This window comes from Theobroma umbraticum, unplaced genomic scaffold, assembly GCF_002168275.2.
Source record: "Theobroma umbraticum cultivar Fairchild unplaced genomic scaffold, ASM216827v3 scaffold_147.0, whole genome shotgun sequence".
Lineage (NCBI taxonomy): Eukaryota > Viridiplantae > Streptophyta > Magnoliopsida > Malvales > Malvaceae > Theobroma > Theobroma umbraticum.
Genome location: NW_018397259.1, coordinates 3,187,024 through 3,210,024, shown reverse-complemented (window position 1 = coordinate 3,210,024; position 23,001 = coordinate 3,187,024). Strand labels below are relative to the sequence as shown.

At 32.6% G+C, this 23,001-nt stretch overlaps 1 protein-coding gene and 2 pseudogenes across 1 annotated transcript; 1 reads left to right on the top strand and 2 right to left on the bottom strand.

Moving 5' to 3' along the window:
* Window positions 1–6,131: 6,131 nt before the first annotated feature.
* LOC110415119 (dirigent protein 2 pseudogene) lies at window positions 6,132–7,012 on the bottom strand (annotated as a pseudogene).
* A 9,411-nt stretch (window positions 7,013–16,423) lies between these two features.
* LOC110415297 (dirigent protein 22 pseudogene) lies at window positions 16,424–17,228 on the bottom strand (annotated as a pseudogene).
* A 500-nt stretch (window positions 17,229–17,728) lies between these two features.
* LOC110415846 (uncharacterized) lies at window positions 17,729–22,394 on the top strand. Its single transcript, XM_021427601.1, has 6 exons — window positions 17,729–17,958; window positions 18,058–18,108; window positions 19,080–19,131; window positions 19,206–19,264; window positions 19,415–19,460; window positions 22,059–22,394. The coding sequence occupies exons 1-6, from the start codon at window positions 17,833–17,835 to the stop codon at window positions 22,199–22,201; spliced, it is 477 nt and encodes a 158-aa protein (XP_021283276.1). The 5' UTR covers window positions 17,729–17,832; the 3' UTR covers window positions 22,202–22,394.
* The last annotated feature ends 607 nt before the right edge of the window (window positions 22,395–23,001 follow it).

The following is a 23,001-nucleotide window of genomic DNA, read 5'->3' as shown; positions in this document are numbered from 1 at the left end:
ATTTATATATTTTAGAATCAAATAATCAAGTAATAAAATATTATATATATTTTTTAACACCATAAATCATTTATACTTAAATATTTGACTTATTAATAAGCATATCAATAATCTACTTAAAGATTTGTATTTTTCAAATACTTTTTTTAATTTAGTCCCTCAACATCTCAATTTTGTTCAATTTGATCCATGTACTATATATTTTTATTTAATTTAATTCCTATGATATAGTCATTTTTTTAAATTTTTTGATCTGCCATATGGCATTGACACATCAGTATGTCAGTGCCACGTCATCACTTGATGCCACATGACATGTCACGTCATAGAAAATGTGACCTATTAGCATTGACATTATCACTGACGTCATTCTTTAATATTAAAAGTGGAAGCCGTTAGGAAGAGGGATTAAATTGAAGTAATTTTTAAAATTAATTGGTTAAATTGTTTCAATTTTGAATATAAAGACTAAATTAAACAAAATCCTTACGTATTTAAGTTTCAATCCATCACATGTCAGGCACCTAGCTTAATCTCCAAAAGTTTTAAAATCTTTCTTCAAGTCTCGGATACCTTTTTAACTGACACATAACAAAATGAGAAAGTTCATTTGAGACTTCCTTTTAAATATGTAATAAGTATGTCTTACGTATTTAAACTTATTTGTGAAAAATATTGAAAACTCAATTCTTAATTTATAGGATTTTTTTTAATAGCCTTTTAATGTTGACTTACAAAATAATGCCAATAATGATTTGCCTACATATAAGATTTGTTGGATTTTTAAATTTCATTAATCCGACTAAACATTCCTTGACAATCAACATATTTTACATAAATGTTATATGCAATATAAGAAATCAAATGAACAAATTAATTAAGATTTAGTTTGTTTTTAATGAAGATTTAGTTTGGTTGATATTTTAAAAAAAAAACGTAATAGAAAACAAAAAGTAAAAATAAAAAAAGAATAATATAAGACAAAATAAAAAAAAACAATAAAATATCAACTAAACGAAACTTAAATAAATTAATAAATTCACATAAAGTTAGATGAATCTCCCATATATTGATTCTTTTTTTTCTAAAAGCAAATTTCATTAATTGTTGGATTCTTGTATAGTCATATCATTTTCCTCTTTCTTTATATGTTTCAGAATGATTTGATGGATGGACGGGGATTGGTACTTGTAAGGGTCGAGTCTGAGACTTGAAAACAAAGTTTTCTGTTGAATTTGATTAAGGACTTGATTTAGCACGGAAGCTCCAAGGCGACTCCGATATTGCGCCACCACTATAAAAAAAAACATAATATTATTGATGAAAAATTTCATAGATAATACTTTTGATTTCATAGATAATAATCTGTCGTTAGTAATAACTAATCCGTCGATAAGATTACTGGTCGAATATTCTGTTAATATTTTTTTGACAAAAGCTTGGATTCATAGACTCATATATTCGTCAGTATTGGAAAAAATATGTTGGTTCTATTGCCGACAGATTATTATCTATTGAAAATTAGTGATTGAATAAATTCGTTGATAATTCTGTTAGTAATTTGGCAACGGAATTTATCGACAGGACATTGACGGAGTAGGTTTTAAAGTTCAGAAACCAAATATGTCAACAATGCCTTAGAATCTATTGGTATTTCATTAGTATTTTTATGAACTCCATCAAGTAATTGATGAATTTCATCGATAATTTCATCTGTAATTGATGAATTCTTCTCTAATGGATGAAATCAGTTGGTAATAATTGCAAAATTAGGTTTTTTTTTAATTCAATTTTGTCTTGTTAGTAATAATTATTACATACTGCTGTTATTCATAAAATAAATATATAGCAAACATATATGTATATAAAAAATATGAAAATGTAATACAAACCATAAGCAATAAAAATAAATAAAATCTAATGTAAAGATTCGTGAAAAGTACGAAAATACAAAGAAGTATCAAATACAAGGCTCTTTAAGGGAGTGGCCATTATTGCTGCAACTGTGGTTAAGGCGGAACACCCAACTGCTGCAGTGTGGAAGACCCAAAGGTGTTTGAAGGCGGTAACCTTGATGCAATCACCTCCAACAAATTATTAATATTGCCCACCGACGTCATTAAAAACCCAACATTACTAACTAATTGCTAATAGCCCTCAGGTTCAAGCGTAGGAGGCAGAGGAGGTCAGGTAGTACCATGACCACAAGTGGACTCGCACATTGTTTCTAGAGCTAGAAGTCTAGAAGCAGCGACTCTGCAGCCAAAGTTGTAGACGTGGCTTCGCATACTGTTGGACCCTCCGATTGCCTCGATCCATGCGTCAAGGTCAAACTTTGACTGGATCGATATCACATCACTGTACTTCTGTGATAAAGCTTAAACGTTTGATTTTTATAAATAAAAAAGTAATTAAAATTATTATGATATTTAATTGTTCAACAACATATATATCGAATATAAACATACGTATTACTTTCACAGATAATTTTGAATTATTTAATTAACTTATTAACACTTTAATTAATTTAAAAAAATTTTAATCAAATAACATTACTAATTTAATTAATTACTTAATTACTAAAAATCCAACACCTAATATAGATTACTAAAACATTTTTTCATTTGATTAGTTATGAATTTGCTTAATTTCATTTGATTATTAAAAATTATTTCCTTTTTCTTAATTACTAAAAATTAGTTACTAATTTTTAATAAACAACTAAACCCTAAACCAACATTTTTGCAATTAGATTTTCTCTGCTAGCAGCTAACAACTAAATTCTAGCAAATAACCAAACCTTGCCAACAACAAATCAAAACATCAAGCAATAATTACCAAGCAAAATAATGCTAGAAACATATATAGATAATAATTAAAGAAACAACAGAAACAAGTCAAAGATTCGAGAGTAAAATACTCTCAGACCTCTCAGTTTTAATTGAAATTTCGAGTGGATCTATTAGTTTTCGAAATGGACATTTCGCTTGAAAATAATCTCACTAGATATATAAGTCCAACCTTTAGTGAACTCTTAATATTTCTATTAGTTTGATGACATAGCAATATTGACATGATAATTTTATCCTTTATTAATTTTAAAAATTATTATTATATATATTTAAATTATTTATTAATTATTATATTTTTTAAAAAATAAAAAATTAAAAAACACTACTCCCTAAGAAAGGATTTTTTTTATTTTTTAAAAATATAATAATAATTTTTTAAATTAATAAAAAAAAATGGCATTTTAGTCTTTTCATAATCTCTATTAATGGCATTTACATTTTTTGAGTAGAGTATTTATTTCGAAAACTAATAGACTCGGTTGTAATTTCGATTAAAACTTAAAGATATGAGGATATTTTACCCAAGATTCAAACACATAACGCTAAAAACAATAGCAACAAATCAAAGGTTCAAACAATAATGCTAGCAACATATAAAGACAAAGAATCCCCATGCTAAACCCTAAACCCAACAGCCAACAACCTCAATATTTCAAACAATCAAAACCAAAAAAATAGCCAAAGCTAAACGATAGAAAGTTAACCTTTTGGGTAGCTTAAAATTGAATAGGAGAAAGAGAAGGAAAGGGAGCCTATCAAAAGGGAGCTTCAATGGAGGTCAGGTAGGTCAGACGAGAGAACAAGAAGCAAGGGGAGTCGATCGAATGAGAGAATGAGTCAGACCTGCAAAGGGTTGGGTCGATCATCAATGTGGGTTTGGTCAATTTCAATTGTTGAAGGATGCAATGAGGTCGGGCCTGAGGTTGAGTAGTGGGAGAGACTAAGAAACAGAGAGGATAAGGGAGAAGAAAAAAGGGGGAAATGAGGGAAAAAGGTCGTGTAGGGGTTTTAATTTAGATTACCGATGAAATCACTGATAAAATGCTCCGTTGATAATTAAAAAATAATTACTGACGAAAACTTCGTGAATAAATCTATGGTAAACTTACCAACATTTGCACTGGTCTCACCGACTGACAAAATTTCTGTTGGTGATTTAACTATATTACCGACCATATATTCTATCTAAAGTGTGGTCGATAAATTCCATTGATAAAGACATTGCCGACGAATAGATTTCGTCGATAAAGTTCAAGCCATCTAACTATTATTGCACACCACTGTCTTATCAACAGAATATCAAAGATATGATTCCGTCAATATTCTGTTAGTATTTATTGCAATCTTATTTCATCGGTGATTCATCGATAATTATCGAGGGATCCATTTCGTCGATAAAAGTGTATTTTTTTAGTGCACCTAGCTACATTGGTTGAGTGCCATATGACTTCTAATTTGAGAGGTCTAAGGTGTGGCATTGGTTCTCCTTTGCATGAGGTTAGTTTAGTTATCTATTAATACAATGCTTTTAAGAAAAATGGATGGAGATGTGTTAAGCCTGCGAATGAAAAAAATTGGTGTGGTAGATTCACAATGGGGTACTCAGCCAGTAATTCCTTCTCTTGGGAACCAAGGCAAGCAAGAGGATGGGAAAGCTCCTTGGAAGGGGTTAAAAGCTAGGTGCAAAAATGAGTGGTATATGCTTCATAATCGTCTCTTAGAAAGGGAGAAATTTTTTTGTTCTATTTTCCCCAAAACTCTCTAATTGTCACCTTCATTTGTACATGTATCATCTCACTTGATGTGTGTTAGAGTTTGGTGTTAGATTTTTAATTTTTATTTTATGTTTGATGATTCCAAATTTAATGTGTTTATTGGAAGAGGTATAATATTTGATTGTAGAAAGACATGTACCTATAGAAGGACACATTTGTTCACTTTAAAATAAGTGTATCCAAATGAAAAGGCACATTGGTGATGATTCACCGTTGATAAATACCCAACCCCTCTTTTTGAAAAATTCATTCAAAACATTCCATATTTCCAAAAACTTTATTTTTTTTTCATTTTAAAGTTCTTTAAAGAGCAGTCAAGGGGTTTACAAGTTTTTTGGATTTTCTATTTGAGTGCACATTAGAATAACCTCGATGGTTTGTTGTATCTTGAGAGTAGAAAGTTATTGATTGCTATTTGCATAGCGATAATGAGGAAAATTTACTCTGAAATCAATGTCTTCCATAATATGCCTCGAACTGATTTTTTCATTCAAAACTCTTTTTTGTTTTATGTTGTTAATTGTTAAGTATTTATTTTTTTATGTGTTTTTTCTTTATCTTTTCGAATATAGATTCTAACAATGTTTGAGTGACAATTTTGCTGAAGAAGGTAGACTCAATTCCTTGAGCCACTTGTTTTGTATCTTAATATAAAAGGAGAGAATTTAAAAGGAAAAGACACGTTTTTCATTATTGTTGTAAAAAGATATATATATATATATATATATATATCATTATTCAAAGAATTGAATTTAAATTCCTATTTAACAAATAAAAAAGAAGAAGAAGAAACATATCATGTTTCAGTTGATGAAATGTTCCTACACATTTTCTTCATTATTACAATATGAAAAGTACTGCAACTTGACTTTATAGTCTTAATTTTTTATCTAATTAAGCTCATATTCATTTCATATCAATATATAAATCAAATCATAAAATTTCTACACATATTTAATGCATAGAACGTATTATTGCCAAATGATACATGAGCTCTCAGTGATCGAGAAATAAAAACTTTAGTTATAATTAGGAAAGCTACAAGAAATTGTTCACGCATGAGTCACAAGCATGTCAAGCCAAAAATAAAAAATAAAAAAAAGGAAAAACAATTTACAAAACATAGCCTAGGAAAAGCAAGCCAGCCTACGTAAATGACAAAAGTTATACTCATATTTATTATATCTAATTATCTATCCAAGCACGAAAGTCCTTACCAAAGACCTGTCATCCCCGGATATAAACAAAATCCTGATTAATTAATTAAGCTAATCATTTATCATGATTATATTTGAATGACAATTTGTCTATTTTGTTGAAAGGCTTATCATAAATTTAGCATGTAATATTTAATTGAATGCGGTTACATCAACGGATGTGACAAATGTCATATCTTACATATACTTGCATAAACTATATATCATTTTATCAATTGTAAGATTTAACGCATTGCTAGAAATTTAAGAAGGACGTGACAGGAAAAAATGTAAACTAACCATTTGCATTTTGCAGGTACAATTGGACATTTATAGCTATTATTATTATTATGAATGTCGTCTTTATTTGTATTAAACAATTTCAAAGTTCAGAGTTGTTCTAGCCAAGCTTGAAAACTTGGTCTAAATTCTTTGAACATACCCAACTATCAAACAAAATAAAGCAAATAAAACCCATAAACACAACGCAATTAAAGAGAAAATTCATCAATAATGGAACACATAAACATTGTACTCCACAATGGTATGGGCTTGAGAATTTGAGTAAGGCCTCGCCTGAGCATACCCACGAGCAAACCGGAAAAGCCCACTCCCGCCAACGATCGGCATCTCCCTCACGGTGGAAACAACCTTGTTGCGCCCCAAAACACTAAGAGTGCTACCATTATATTTCCCTTGGGTGAAAACGAAATTGAAAACCATTAACAAGCTAAAGTCAGTTTGCGATGCAAATGCATATATTCCTTGAGCTCTGCCCACCATTTTGGAGTTGACATCGGGCTTGATCGTCAAAGGGTCGTCGATCATCACCACGGCTCCGAAGGACGATGAGGAACTGTTGGTTGAGGGTGCTTCGGCAACACGGACAGCAGTAGCATTTTTGCCGGAGACTAGGTCGTGGAAGTAGAAGTGAAGGTGGGATAGCTTCTCTCGCTTGAGCCCTAGTGATGATGGGGATATGTATCTTGAGAAAACCTCATCAGATTGATGAGCGATAGCAAGGGCTGAGAAAGAGATGATGGTAAACAGAATAAGGAAGAAGATGTAGCTTTGCTTTGTAAGCATTGTGGCGATGGTTGGTTGGGACTCCTAGGAAGTAGCGCCCTAGAGTTGAAATTTAAGTGGTTTAGGATTAAACGATAAGCCTGAGGTGGTTGAGGGGAAATTAATGAACAATGGACCTTGGTGCGGAATCTCTTTTAGGGTGTTCCTGATTACACTCCACGCTGAATAGAAAACGCCACGTACAAAGAATATAATACAAAAGTCAACTCTTGAACCTTAAGTAGTTGGGCTAAGCGAAGAAGAGTAATCCAAGTTGGGCTGCCAGGGTTTTTCTATTGGATCAATATATGTTTTATTTCAAAAAGATGGACACATAGCCTCCAGCTTCTTTGGTGAATAGATTAATTTTTTTTTTTTGGAATTTTATTGGATTACTTTGTAAATTTTTAATACTTACATCAAACACTAACAACTCTCCTTAACAATCACTTAAAAAGTGAAATTATACAATTGCTTTTTGTACACTTTAATGTGGATATAATTCATGTATAATAAATTGTAAAAATTAAGTTATTATACTTTGTAAAATTGATAATATATATGAAACCAATTATTAACAGTATTAATTTTTTTAATTATGTTGATATATATATAGTATTTGATGCTATGAGTATGATATATTTTTATTAATGTAACATTGAATAAGATAATGTACTAATAATGTAATATTTAAAAGTGATGTAATAATTATTTTGACGTGACTTAATCAATCACCTTATGTAAACTAAATTAAACAACCATTTGCATTTGAGGAGGTTTTACAGTATATTATAACACACCAGGGGCTGCTCGGTGTTTAAAATATAAATGAAAAATTTATTTGAATTATCCTTTGTTTGTGGAATCATCTCCCTGACAACGTGGGACCGATCTTGAAAAGAACTGTCGTGTATTGGAAGCAAAGTGCGGAAAAGTTTTTGTACGATTTCTAGGTTCAGATTGATTACTGGCATCCGCAAAGGCCACTTCTGTGCTTTTTTAGCGGTCGAATGTCGCAACAATGGAAAAGTTGGAGGTGATTCGTTATTTGATTTGTAGGTAGTTAAGGTAAGGATTTGATAGGCCAAATAGTGGTTTAAAGTGCTAGGACCTGATCTAGGGAATTTTTCTCAGTGATGAGTTGGGATGAACTTATGGGTGGAACTTCTCAATATCATTTCAATGATTCGGGTTCCGGGATCTTTTGTCTCTACAGTTGACTTTGGGTAGGGGTATCCCTGGTGGAGTTGCTTTCAAAGGGGCCTATGTGTTCTGGCATAGGATACTTTTTGACACGAAATATCGGTATGATAGGGTGTTGTGAAAACACAGGGATCTACTGTTGTCCGGACAAGGAAGATTTGAGAGTACAGATTGGATGTGATACTGTGAGGGTCTAGCAATTAACAGTTTAAATATTGGCTTTTGTGCTTTGTTCGGGGGATAGGGGTTGACCTTGCGGGAAGTAAACTCTGTGTGCAGATCATTTGGTTAAGACAGGTTTTGGAATGGGGACTTTCTTCCTTAAATGCACAGAGGCACAGAAAAGCTCTGGTCTTGATAGAACTGCCTTGTCTCGGTGTTTTTATTTCAGGTTGAGATGGATGAGGATTGATGGGATAGTGTCTGCGCTTGGGTTTCGCTAATTTATGCGGTGATAACTTTATTCAACATTGTATGCTGAGACGGAGTTGGCCGCTTTTGAACGATTGGATTCGGATTAAGTTGGAAGAAGGGCTCAAGGTAAAGGTGCTGCTCAGGGTGGTCAGTGGTGTCCTTTTTTGTATAGACATTAACTGATTTAATCTCTTAGTTGGTCCCGTCTCGCCCTCTTTTTATTGTGAATCGCTGCTATGTTTTTGGACAGCATGGTGGATAGGTTTCATGGTGGTTTATGGGTTTGCTGTGACAGGATTTGGGATGAGTGTAAAGTATGTTTGTTGAAAATTTTTTTGATGTGATTTCTAAGGATATTTTTGTAAAGGGAGGATGTTTATTTTTTTTTATTGTTTTGTTAAGGTGAAAAATCTCTCAAGGCCAACTATATTGTTAAAATTTTATTAAAATGGAAAATAGAAGTAAGAAAGAGACATAAACCTTATATCTAATATTATATAAAATATTTCATAAAAAAATCCTAAAAGAAGTACTACTTTCTTTCCATAAAGTGTATAAAAACATGAATTTAAGAGATAAAATAAATAAGTACTGTTAGAATTTAATATAAGGTAAATTACTTCTATCTCTGTTTTGCTTTGGAAAGGTTACTCAATGTGTTTGCAGATTTATGCCCCGTGAGGAACTATAGTCTAATGGCCTTGTCCTGGCTGTGTATGTGTATGTGAGGTATCATTCTCTGATGAGTTTATGGAATAACCTGTTCTTGCGGGTTTGTCAATGGAGGTTTGCTTGTGTTAATGAGGTGTGATAGTGAGAGTGATCCAGGCTGATGTAATTTTCTGTAACCAGTCTAATGCTATAATTGTTGGCTTGAGACTTGCACTAGCATCTTTTTGCTACTGGAATCAATATATACCATTTTGCCATTTTAAAAGGAAAAACAACCATTTGCAATTTGCAAGTATATAATTAGGTATTTATAGCTACTATAGTAAATAATAACAATGATAATTATTATTTTTATTTTTATTGTTATTATTAATGTCCTCTCTATTTGCATTTGATAATTTCAAAGTTCAGAGTTACTTCGGCAACGCGGATAGCAGTAGCAGTTTTTGCCGGAGACTATGTCATGGAAGTAGAAGTGAAGGTGGGATAGTTTCTCTCGCTTGAACCCTAGTGATGATGAGGATATGCATCTTGAGAAAACCTAATCAGATTGATGAGCGATAGCAATGGTTGGGAAGGAGATGATGGTGAAGGGAACAACGAAGAAGATGGAGCTTTTGCTTTGTGAGCATTGTGGTCACCCTCGGAAGTAGAAGTTATGGCCGTGGTTGGATCGGCCTAATGGGTCAATAAATATTTTATTCCAAAAATGGGCACACAGGCCTTCATCCTGTTTGGTGAATAGATTAATGTTTTTCAAATGGCGGCAACTTTCCATAATAGTCACTTAAAATTATGTCTGTTCATTAATTAAAAAACTCTTTCTATATGTAATCATTTCTACTATTTTTGATAGGAGAGTTCTGAAACTTTGTTGTATCTTTGAAGCATAATAGTCTTTTAGAGAGATAAAAATCAAGGTTAAACTTCTGCCAAGCAGCTGTACAAGAAAATCTTTTCTGCCTTATGTTTCTATAGCATTACTATAAGTGTTTGTTTTTTGTGGGTTTACACTTATATTAATATAAGAGAACTATTAGTCTGGTTCTAGTTAACAATATGATTGGAATGACTTGGTTTGCAGATGAGTTTAAAGTTCATTTGGCTCTGAAATTTTTATATTGATTTATATAGTTTTTAAAATCAAATTAAAATAACCTAAGCTCACTTCGATTTTTGGCAAATTTACTAGAATAAATTTCATCATGAGTTGTAATATTTCATTTTTCATTCATTAATTAAAAATTTTAATTCTTTTAATTTATAATCTTTTAAATTTATTCTAAATCCATACATTTGTTAACACACCATTAAATTATGTGAATAAAATTTATTTGTATAGTGCTCATGTCATGGACTCTACATCAGTAACAGATGAGGTAAGTCTTGAGTATTTAAACATGGGGCTTTCACCGTTTATTAGATATGCCTTTTGGGTTGAAAACTTGAGCTCATGACAATTGATAAGAGAGAAAACCCGGATCTTTACTGATGTAGAGCCCCATGAGAGATACAAGGGTCCGGGTAGACTCAAATTAGTGTAAGAGTCTCTCTCGTTTTATGAGTAAATAGCCAGTGCAATGGCGACATTGCACAATTGGGTGGGGTTAGAAATGTAGTGATATCTCATAAGGTTTCTATCCCATTTTGCCTAAGTACTAAAGATGTTAGTGTTTTATATAAGTAAATTCATTATGGGCTTATTGAAAGCTAGAAAATAAAGTGGTCTCGTACGTCCACAAGATTGGGCCAAGCAGTGATATCTTATAAGATTTCTATCCCACATTGCTTAAGTACAAAAGATGTTAGTGTTTTCTATAAGCAAAATCATTATGAATTTGTTGAAAGCTAGAAAAGAAAGTAGTCTCATATGCACACAAGATTGAGTAAGCCTTGAGAAAATGTGGATTCCCCCTGCACGCGAGGGCTAGACACAAGTAATATTTTTGTACCTTGGTAGTTATATATTTTTTATTTTCAGCTTCAAATTTTAAACATTTATTTCCTAATTTTGGATTGATTCTCCATCCTCAAATATCTCACCAAACAACCATTCCTTCCCTATAAATACTGTGATCCACTTTCATTCTTAATACACCAAAAATCAATTTTCTCTTATTCTTTTTCTCTACTCAACTGGTCTCTGTAATTTGTTGGGTTCTTTCTTCCATTAATTTTTTGTTGCTTTTGTATCTCTGATAGTTTATGCAAACTATTTAAGATGAGTCTATTGAATCTTTGGATAATCGCTTTAATCTTTTTGTGTCTCGTTTCATACTCCAAAAGGTAAAAATTACCCTTAAGGACAATGCATCACACCTTAAACTTATTTGAATAGTTTATCAACTTCAATTATCAACAACAATCTTTAGGATAAAATGGATTCTCATACTAATAATGTTTCTATTGCTGTCATTGCTTCCACCACCACTATCAATGGTTTTACCTCGACAACTATTGCCATTATTGTAAATGTTGCCAATACCTCTACCACTCTTGTTACCTTGTCCATTCTTGCCATACCCTCAATGTCATATGCAAAACCGTTTCCTGACATATTCAAAATCGAGGTGTTTGATGGCAATAATTTCAAAAGAAGGCAAGAAAGGATCTTTTCCACCCTTGATGTTATGGAATGGCTTTTGCATTAATCGATTTCTAGCTAGACAATATCAACATGCTAGAATAATGGACACACTCAAATAAGATAAGCAGGCATACAATTATTAGCATGCTTTCTAATAAGATATTTGATGTTTACAGTCTTCACAAAGAAACAAAGCAATTATGGGATTGGATGGTTACCAAATATACCATTAAAGATGGTAAGAAACAAAAGTTCATGATTGGAAACTTCTATTACTGGGGGATGATAGATGACCAAGATATGAAGAGTTAAATTAATGAATATTACAAGTTGGTGGATGACATGAAGGTAGAAAATATTCATTGCTAAGTTGCTAATTGAGAAGTTACCAAAATCCTATAATGACTACAAGCAACAACTGAAGCATAAGTAAAAGCAATTGTCACTTTCAGACTTGATTGTTCACATCATTATCGAAGACACACCTCGAAAAAAGATTAAGGCCTCCGAAGCTAATGAGATTGCAACCAAAGCGAATCTAGTGCAAGACAGAATCTAACATTGTCAACAAGGATACACTAATAAAAAACCTAATTGTAAACTCAAAGCTACTCATCCCACCTTTAAAAAGAAAAGTATTTGTTTTGTTTGTAGAAAGCTAGCACATCATGCATCACAGCATAAGAAGAATGTAATGGAAAATTACAAACCTACTAATCTTAGAGTTAACTTGGTTGAGGCAAATGAATTCGATGACATAACTTAAGCCAATATGGTGGGCAGTGTGAAAGAATGACTGGTAAACTTAGGTGTTACCAAGCATATTTATGTAAACAAAAATGCCTTTATCTCCTATACTTTAGTAAAGGAAGGAAAAGAGATAATATATCTTAATGATTCTCAAATTGGTTAAGCTCTTGGTAAAGGAAAATCCTTCTTAGGCTCACATCTAGCAAGACGTTAGCTCTTAATGATGTTTTGCATGTTCTTAATATAAGGGCAAACTTGGTTTCTGTGGCTCTACTAGGCAAAGTTAGGGTAAAAATGTCTTTTGAATCTGACAAGTTTCTAATGACAAAAAATAATATCTTTGTGGGCAAGGTATATTGTAATCAAGAACATTTTGTAGTTAACATTTTTAATAGCTTAAATGTAAATGCTAGTTCTTCAATTTACTTGATTGACTCTATTGATTTATGGCATGGTAAATTAGGAGATGTTAGCATTCTTTATATTAAAAAATGCAACCATTAGGTTTAATTTCTGGCATTAAAAATGCATGCTTTACTAAATGTGTAATATGTGTTGAAACGAAATTGATAAAAAAAACTTATGTTTTAGTAAATAAAGAATCTGAATTGTTAAGTTTAATTCATACTAAATTATGAGATTTGAAACAAACTATGACTAGAGATGGTAAACAAACTATGATCCACATCTGGTTATTTTATTTTTGTGGAAGGTAATCTTGTCAATTGGAAAAGTAAGAAGCATAAGGTTGTGGCAAGATCAAGTGTAGAAGCTGAATTTTGAGGTATGCCTTATGGTGTATGCGAATTATTGTGGATTATGAGTATTCTTAAAAAGTTGGAAATTAAATATGCAAAACCCATGAATCTTTATTGTGATAATAAGGTAGCTATTGAAATTGCACAAAATCCTATACAACATGAACCAAGCATGTTGAAATTGATCGACATTTCATCAAGGAGAACCTCGATCAAAAAATTATACAATTTCGATTTGTCGAATCTGAAAGTCAGTTAGCTGATATTTTCACAAAGGCAGTTTCAAGGAAAGTGTTCCATGGTATAATTGACAAATTGAGCATGATTGATATCTATGCTCCAACTTGAAGGACAATGTCAACATGAGCTGTAATTATTAATTTTTAGGAATATTTTAGGGAGAATATTTTCTTATTTTCTTTTTACTTTGCTTGTACTTCAAGCAAGTCTAAGGTTAGAATACTTCCTTATTTACTATTTTCTTTATTTGTACATCAAGTAGGTTTAGGTTTACTTGGTTATTATAATTACTTTACTTACACACAAAATAGGTTTAGATTTAGTTAGCTATTATAAACAACCTCTTATATAATTTTTTATTTTTTGATCAAACAATTTAATTCTTTACTTAGATCTTAAATATTTTCTACATTTTCACAGCTCTGACGAACGATGAAGAACTGTTGATTGAGGGTGCCTCAGCAATGCAGACAACAGTAGCATTTTTGCCAAATACTGTGTCATGGAAGTAGAAGTGAAGGTGGGATAGTTTCTCTCGCTTATGCCCTATTGATAATGGGGATATATATCTTGAGAAAAACTCATCAGATTGATGACGGATAACAATGGATGAGAAGGAAATGATGGAGGAAAGAACAAGGAAGAAGATAGAGCTTTGCTTTGTGAGCATAGTGGCTATGATTGGAAACAGAGCCTTCTGGAATTTAAACTTGCAGCCATGGTTGGATTGTTATAATAGGTGAATAAATATTTTATTTTCAAAGATAAGCATGTGTGCTTTCACTTTTTTTTTTTACTATTTGTTATTAGAGAATTTTGAAATTGACATAATTTTTTTTTTAAAGATGTAGATATATATATTGAGTGCTTGTTTGGTTGGATTTTTTTTCAATTTATCTACTTTTTCAAAATAGAAGTCAAGTTAAACAAGATTTTAAAATTCTCTTAAAAAAATTTTCTTTTCAAAAAAGTTTTTTAAAAGAATAAAATTAAAAAAAAAGTTTAAAGAAAAGCTTCCGAGAAGAACTTTCTTATCTCTATTTTCAAAAACACATCAGCTTTTCAGAAAATATCCATATTTCTCAATCTATCTTTCTCTCCTCTCCCTCTCTTTGCGAATCATCTTTCTCCAATACAAATAGCAATTTCCCTCTTCTCTATCTTTTTCTACAAAAATTACTAAAAAAAAAAAAGAAAAAAAAATAATACTCAGCAACATAATAGTAAAATCTAAGATTTTTTTATTCTTATAAAGATTAAGAGAAAAGAAAACTCAAAATTCAAATATAGATTCAGGTACTATTTAAAGATTTTCTCTTTTCTTCATCAAAAATGATTTTAATGGCAAATACATCATTTCTCTTTTCTCTTCTTTCTTAAGGAATTGAAGCATGATAGTCCGATTGCTTACTTGATCAATAAAAATCTAATACTATTATTAATATAAAAAGTTTGAGAGTTGTTTTATTTTTGTATGAATTTTTTTAATTTTAACATCTGAAATCCTATATAAGCTTGAAGCAAATTTATTCCGTTTTGATTTATTGGATGATTGAAGATGGCATAAATATCTGACAATTTTAATCAAAATTAGAATTTATATAATTTATTTTGCTAAATAGGTTACTAAATAGCTTTGGCTCAATTTAAAAGTTATTATTTTTTATAAAAATTTCAAAATAGCTTTTAAGCTAAAAAAGACTAGGCCAAAGAAACTCTTAGTAAGAAAATCATAAGAGTATATCCCTTTCTATACAAAAGCCGCAAAAAACTCCAATGGAAAATAACAAGAACCTCAACTCTTTTTGGTCCCAAAAAGCAAACTTAAATCGAAAAGAGGTAAACATAACCTCTTCCACTGGTTCCAGGAGTCCTTCCCTATAAAGTAACTATCAACACAGAGCACAAGAAGGCGCTCACAAAGGAATTACAAAATAAATACATGAAGGCCTTTATACAAAATAAATCCTATAATATTTAAAAATACATAAAAATTATTTAAAAAATTTTGAATAAATCTTTATACTTTTATTATTTTTAATAAAGTCTTATACTTTTCTTTTAAACCAAATAAAAATTTATAACTAATAAGTGACTTAGATATGGTCATGTGTTATTTGTTTACATCAATGCAACGTCAGCGTCATGTGAGTATGAAATAACAAGTGGTATTATAGCTAATGATAATTAGTTAATCATTAATAATAAATTTTTGATTTGATATAAATTAAAAGTATAGAGATTTGATTAAATGTAGTAGAAAAATAATGATTTATTTGAATTTTTTTTGAATAATTTAGAGACTTTTTAAAGTATTATACCTTTTAATTTTATTGTGTCTAAGACACATAATAGTTTTTTAAGAAAAATTCTAATAATAAAGAGAAAAACAAAAATCAAGGTTGAACTTCCAAGCAAATGTAAAAGCAATCTTTTTTTATTTATGTTTTTCAATCATTACGAAAAGATTTTTTTTGTTTATATTTATATTTATATTAATATAAGAGAACTATTAATTTGGTTTGAATTAAACGTATGCTTGGAATGACCAGCTTTACAGACGAGTTTAAGGTGTATTTGTGCGTTGATCACTTGAAATCGAATCATTAGATAGATTTAAATAATTTTTAAAATCAAATTAAAATAAACTTAGTTCACTTGGATCCTTGTCAAAATTAATGAAATATTTAATTTTCATTCATTAATTAAAATTTTAGTTCTTTTAATTGGTAATCTTTTAAAATTTGTTCTAAATTCATTCATGTTGTTATGTTTAAATTGGGGGTAACTGTCTAGACTGGGGCACATAACTTAATGTATTGGGCTGAGCAGCGATACAAAAGCTAAAGCATAACAGTAATATATAGAAGAAGTTTTGGGTTGAGTCCAAACCCAATATAAGCTAAATAAATTGATAAATTAATTCGGTTTTTACTTTCATTTAAAACAAAGTAATTATATTTTAACCAGCCACAAACGCTTGTAACTTTTATTAACATGCATTAATGTTATCCAAAAAATGCAAAACTTAGGGCAGATGAAAAAAAAAAGAAAAGAAAAGCACAAGTAAAGAGCAAACAAACTCATCCTTTAATAATGGAAAACGTAGACATCATATTCCACAACCGCATTCCCAGTCTTGGGATCAAACGTGTGTGTCCTTGCTTCAGCATATCCACGAGCCAACCTGAAAACGCCGCTCCCACCAACGATCGGCATTTCCCTCACCGGTGAAAACACCGTGTTGCGCCCCAGGACGCTGAGATTGCTCCCATTATACTTCCCTTCCATGAAAGCAAAGTTATACGCCATCAACAAGCTAGCATCACTTTGCGAGGCTAATGCATAAATCCCTTGTGCTTTCCCAACGGGTTTGGAGTTGATATCGGGGTCGACCGTCAAAGGGTCATCTATCATCACCAACGCACCAAATGGTGAGGAGGCGCTTGTGGTGTCTGCTTGGGCCACACGCATGGCGGTAGGGTTTTTGGCAGTGACTATGTCATGGAAGTAGAAGTGGAGGTGGCTAAGTTTCTCTCGCTTGAGCCCTAGCGATGATGGGGATAGGCTTCTCGAGAAATGCTTGAATTCAATGGTGGCGAAGGTTGAGAAGAATGAGAGAATTATGAGGAGGAAGGAGATGGTGAAGGAGTGTTGTAGGAGGAACTTCGCCATTATTGAGGGTGTAGAATTACCAAAGACAAATCTAAGTTGGTTCGAAGCCCCTAACTTTTCAAATTTTATACTAGTAAATTATATGAAAATTCCAACGAGATTAGTTTGGTTGGGCTGCCCAATATCTAGGTATAGTAAAATAAACTATAGAATGTCGACATTGACTTGGACAAATTGGTTTAGTTGTGCCTAACTTTGAAAGTTGTAAAATAATATATATAGAGAATTATGTGAAAAGCAATGGAGCAAGTTAAGCTGGCGGCTTTTCTTCACACCCAATCACGTCACTAAGCAAAATTGACTGGTCTCCGTTTTTGACCATGATTGATGTTATGTACGTAAGCCACTGATGAAGATGACATTTCAAACTTGCCTGGCCTAGGGTTCTGTTGATTGGGTCTACCCATGCAGCCCATTCCGTAAAATAAAGACTTTGAGTCATTTTTGTTGAACTGGGCTGATTATATGATCAAGTAATTGGGCCAAGGAGATCCAATTAAAGCATACATTCCAAATGGCTTTAGTTTCCCCATTCAACGCACGACACAACACAAGACAAGGATCCCAGGCATCTTTTCTGTGTTTCTGAGCAGAAGACCGGACAGAAATCAGATTTTAAGAGAAAGGTTTCAGGAGTTTGAAAGCATGGGGACAAGAGAGGTATACGAGGAAAAACTAAGGAATGGGAATCTCTACCATGATCCAACCATCAACCCTGGCTTAGGTTCCGCTCGTTGCCCTCGTTGTCTCTCTCTCTTAAACCCTGATTCTGTAAACCCTTCACATCTCTCTTTTTTCTCTTTTTTTTTTTTCCTCTTTGTTTTATAACTCAAGGTTTTGACTTTGATTTCTGTTTACCCTTTGTTTTAGGACAAAGCCGAATGGACCATTACTTCGGTTTTACATGACGCAACTGCCGTGGTCAGTTTCCTTCTCTCATTCTTTTTATCATCCTCATTTCTTTGGTATTTTTTTTCTGTTTAACTTAAAAAGGAAAAAAAAAAAACAGACCCAATGTTCTAATTGTAGCCTAGGTCTGCTTGACAGTGTAATTGGTCGTTCTGGGTCTTTAGAAGGTTGTTGGTTCTTTGTCTTTGGTGGAAGTTGTAAATTTTTAGCTGGGATTCGAGAACTATTATTGCCAAGCTAAGTCTAGTTAGAAAGTTTTAGTATGCTTTAAATTTTATATCTTATAGGAATATAGCCAGAATTTATGAAAACAGAGGATAAGGAGAAACTTCAATGGTTTCAACTTAAGTGTTAAATATATGAGGCTTCAGGTTCCAATCTTGGAGTGGGTGGGTTTGGGGTTTATGGGAGGTGAGAGGGCTACCTTCCATTGTGTAGCTCAAGCACACTGGTCTTTTAGATGCATCAAAAGAAAAAAAAAGGGACAAGTGGTTGGAACTTATGCATGTTGGGACATGCCTTTTGAGATTTGAAAATAAAATTTATGTTTCTGTATTCAAATTATTCTATTGCTATCTTCTAGATATCATTATCAATAATTTTGGTCTTGTTATGGTGGAACCCTTTAAGTCTATTCATAATTACAAAGTATGTATATCAATTGGAAATTTGTAGCAATGTCCCTTTTTTAAAGATCTATATTTTTAGAGGTGGGCAAAAATATGGTTATTTTCATTCTAGTCTATTCAAGCTGCTTCTTGCCTCTAGTCTCTAGATCATCACAGTGTGGACCATAATCATAAAAAGATAATCATTTTATCGTGGACTGTTTGTTCACTTAATCTGCAAAAAGATTGATGATTATCAAGTTGTGTGTGCATATGGTTTGTTTACCTTTTCCTAAAACTAATTTTATTTAAGTTTTTGGTTGATTGCCTTTACATCTTAGCTGATTTTACTTATCTGTATTTGTTTGCAAATAGGCTGGCTCTGGTATTGGGGGAATGCTTAGTGCTGTACATGGTTTCAATACAGGTGTTATTGGACTCCTTTGTCTTCATAAGATATCAGCTTTTGCATGCACATCTCTTATGATTTTCTATTTTCAGGGATCCCTTTCCTTCAAAGTCGCATTAAGGGACCAAAGTGGCTCCCTTTTGTAACTGGGGTATACCTCTTTTATATCCTAAATTTCATTTCCAATCCGTTCAATCTGCGACAATTCTCAAACACAGTTTCCCCTTTTACACAGCTGGTAGAGTGCTTTTATTTGTATATCGTAAACTTAATTGAGCACTATTCTCTTCTTTGTCGACAGATTCCTCTGCTGCTAATGTTTTCAGGTGCCAGTGCAGCATTTGGAGGTATAAGATGCCCTTTTACTCTAGATGTAAAGTAGTTATAAGATGATAGTGGATAAGAAAGCTTGATCTAAATTGTACAAACTTCTTTCTTGTTTGACCTGAGCTTGGTTTTTAGTGTATCCCAGCATTTATTTGACCTTGATCATTTGCAGGTATCTGCTGCAGCCCTCAATTAAAAGTGATATCGAGGTTTCTAAAAAAGGACCTCATATTCTTTATGGAGTCCTCTAATTTAGTGAATGTTGGTTCCTATTGTTGAATGTTTAGCACATGTAAGATTATATAGTTTGTTCAATTTGCATTGCACTATCTGCTGTAAGTAATGTGAGAGTTTTATGGTGCATGCTTATTTAGGAAAGGACATTGCACTATGGAGTTCCATCTGTTGCATGCTCACGTTTTTGCCTTCTGCCAAAGTAGGAAAGGACAACAACAGAAGGAAAAACCAAAGAAATTTAACCATATTTAGAAATATAGAAATATTTAGAGGATGAAAATTTTTTCATTTCCAGTAACCATATTTAGAAATATTTTTTACAAGAATTCTCCCATCTTGTCAAACTTGAGTCTTTTTGGGTCTCAAAAGATGCATGTTCAATTCCCTCTGCATCTTTTTAGTAGTGAGAAAATATTTGTAAATGTCTGTTTAGAAAAACTATCTTCACTTTTGAGGTGGAGGTGGTGCTTGTGTTTGGTTGTCCTACATATCAGGGATCAAGTGGAATAACATTGGCAAGTAGGTGAGGAATGGTGTATTGCAATAAACTTTTTGGTCTGTTATGGTGGGATCTTTTCTTGAATTGAAGTTATTAACTGGTTTTTGGTTGCAAAATGAATGGTATAACTAAATGGAGGAAATTAAAGCTTTTGAGGAATGGAATCACATGGAGTGAGGGTTCAGTAGTAAAACATTCTCATCATAATGGAGAATCAAATACTCCACCCCAAACAAAGTTTGGTGGTTTTTTGCCTTTATTAAAGCTACTGGGTGAATGTTTTCTATGTGGTTTACTTGATTCTGGGCTGGATTACCATTCAAGGTCGAATGCCGATCATTTGCACCATGAAGCTAGATTTTTTTAATTTTCCATAGGTGGATGTCAGTTTTAAATTTTGACATTGTATGACATGATAACTAGGGTAAAAAGTTCAGAAAGGAAGTTAGGTGACAATATTTTTCAGGGTCACTGAAAAATTTCTATTTATCATCGGTGTACTTTAATGACATATGGTCCTTTGACTTCCTCTCTCTATGTAAGGTAGATTTAGTAATCTTCATTGCTTGGGTTGTCTCATGATGAGAGCTGCTATGTGTTAGCTATAAATTTCTTCTGGTGAAGAGCTGCTTATTTTCCGCTTAACTTGGTGCATGCTGCTTAGGAACACGCATATGAGGTGATGGAACTTCTTAATTTTTGGCTTAATATTGTGACTGATTTTTCAAGCAAATTTTAGTAGTCTCAGATTTTTGGAAACGACAATGTAGTACATGATACATGTATCCGGTATGGTGCCTTGTGCTCATAAAATGCTACTGCATAGGGCGATTGGCATCTAGGCTACTGTCTTGTACTGACATCTTGAAAACTTTATTGTGAAATAGTAGCCTCTAATGACTTCATAGCCTACTTCTGTCACTGAATTTGTTGCCTGTCTGAATAAATTTTTGCCTTGGATTGTGATGTTGACTTATAAGAGTACATCTTAAAGGCTACTGTGCAGTTGGCAAGTCCCCTTCCCCTTTATTTGGCAAAGGACAGTCCCTTCCACTTCTAGGTTTAGGGAGTAATATCTTGTTTACTCCAATTATTATGAGACTGACTCAAAAGGACATTTAGAAAAAAGTACCATCAGGGCTTTCAAGAAAAATAGGATTTGTCAATTGATAGAATATATATCCAGACTCCTGTGCAGTTGGCGAAGTTTAGATTCATATGTAGCTTTTTCTATTCCTTTCTCATATAATTTATATAATTGGTAATCATTCAAGTACACTGGTAGTATTTAAATCACATTTTCTCTTTTACGCGTTGCTCTGCTATGCAATCCCACTTTTAACCAGCGCACGTCCCTTGCAAGCATGCCCTTAAGTAGAACATGCCATGTTTGGTAAGTTTTTTAATATTTGTCTATGAATTCACTGTGTCATTGGATTAATCATTTAGTTAAAAAGCTAAAGAAGCAGTGGGCTGCTATTGTCAGTTGAAGTATTTAGTGACTGGTGTCTTGCAGTTTCCTGGAACCATTCTAGCCTTGTCCTATTTTTACCTTTAAGATTTTTGACAACTCATTTATTCTTGCCTGAAAGAGCCACCCTACTTATTTATTTCTGTTCTCTTGAAATCTGAGAGGACGAGGCTCCTTGGCCTGAGCTTCATGTCTTGTGGTTAAGGGACTTAATGTTTCTTTTGCAGTGACTCAATTTGACGATCTAGGCAGGTTATGCATAAGACTGGGTTTAAAAGTGCATTTCACTCGCAATGACTACCCTAGATCAGTGCCAATCATGAGAACTAGAATGTATTTTTCATGATTTTCCACTGTTTGCTTGTGTGGCCTATTTAGTGTGTAATTTGCTGTTGATATGTGAATTTGTAGGTTATGCACTTCCAAAGTTTGCTCAACTCACTGTGACTTCCTATTATGCTGCCTCAAGTGCCTCACATTATGGAATTTCACTCCTCACTCGACACGTTGAGAAGACCTACACTACTCGGAGCCAACAAGAGAGGCTAAGATGACTTCTTGCTGGTGCACTTATAAAGAATCTACTTTCATCTGTTTTCTAATCAATATAATACCTATGTGCATAGAACTTTTGGATAGAATTTTGCTTTTTTGTTTTTATTTTAATTTCTTTTCTTCAATTTCCCATAAGTGTGACATTTTTGTATCCTTTTAAAGTTAATATATAACAGTGTTGCTATATTCTTATTGGTGTGTGTATTGGTTGCATTGTCGGGTATTTTTTTTTTGCAAGGTTACTGATGAGGGGTGACATCCTAATTACATCATACTGACTTCTTATCTTGAGGAATTAACCTGGTGTATTCATATCATTGACCAAAGCAAAATCTAGAACTCTTTCTTGATATCTTATTGAAGAACTCACTAGATGCCGTCACTTCCATTGTGTGGTGGTATGTTATTCCTACAATGACGACATTTGTTTTAAGATAGATTTGAGAAAATCTGCTCTGAAAAACAAACATGGTTTATCAGATGTGGGTGAATCTCATACTGATTTTAGCTGTAATTTTGCAAATTCATAAAACTTGGCTAATCGGGGGTATTGTTAAGCTCATGTTTGGCTAGATTGGTCATTGATATAAACAACTCAATTCTGTTGCCTTCATGGTGGAAAATTTCAGGGTTGTGTTGATAATGCAATGTCAGGATCAGTTGTCACTGGCTGTATCACTAGAATTTGCTAACCATGTTGAAGACTTTCATCATTTCGTAGGAAAATTTTTTCAGTTTTGTGTCCTGATTTTTCTGTCAAAAATATAGATATGATACTAAAGCTGTTAACATTGTTGTA

Bases quoted from the DNA above. Each gene is read 5' to 3' on its own strand.
- LOC110415846 (XM_021427601.1), top strand. From the start codon at position 17,833: ATGGGGACAAGAGAGGTATACGAGGAAAAACTAAGGAATGGGAATCTC. The intron at 18,109-19,079 runs GTCAGTTTCCTT...GTTTGCAAATAG, and splicing joins TACATGACGCAACTGCCGTG to GCTGGCTCTGGTATTGGGGG. The intron at 19,132-19,205 runs GTGTTATTGGAC...TTCTATTTTCAG, and splicing joins TGTACATGGTTTCAATACAG to GGATCCCTTTCCTTCAAAGT.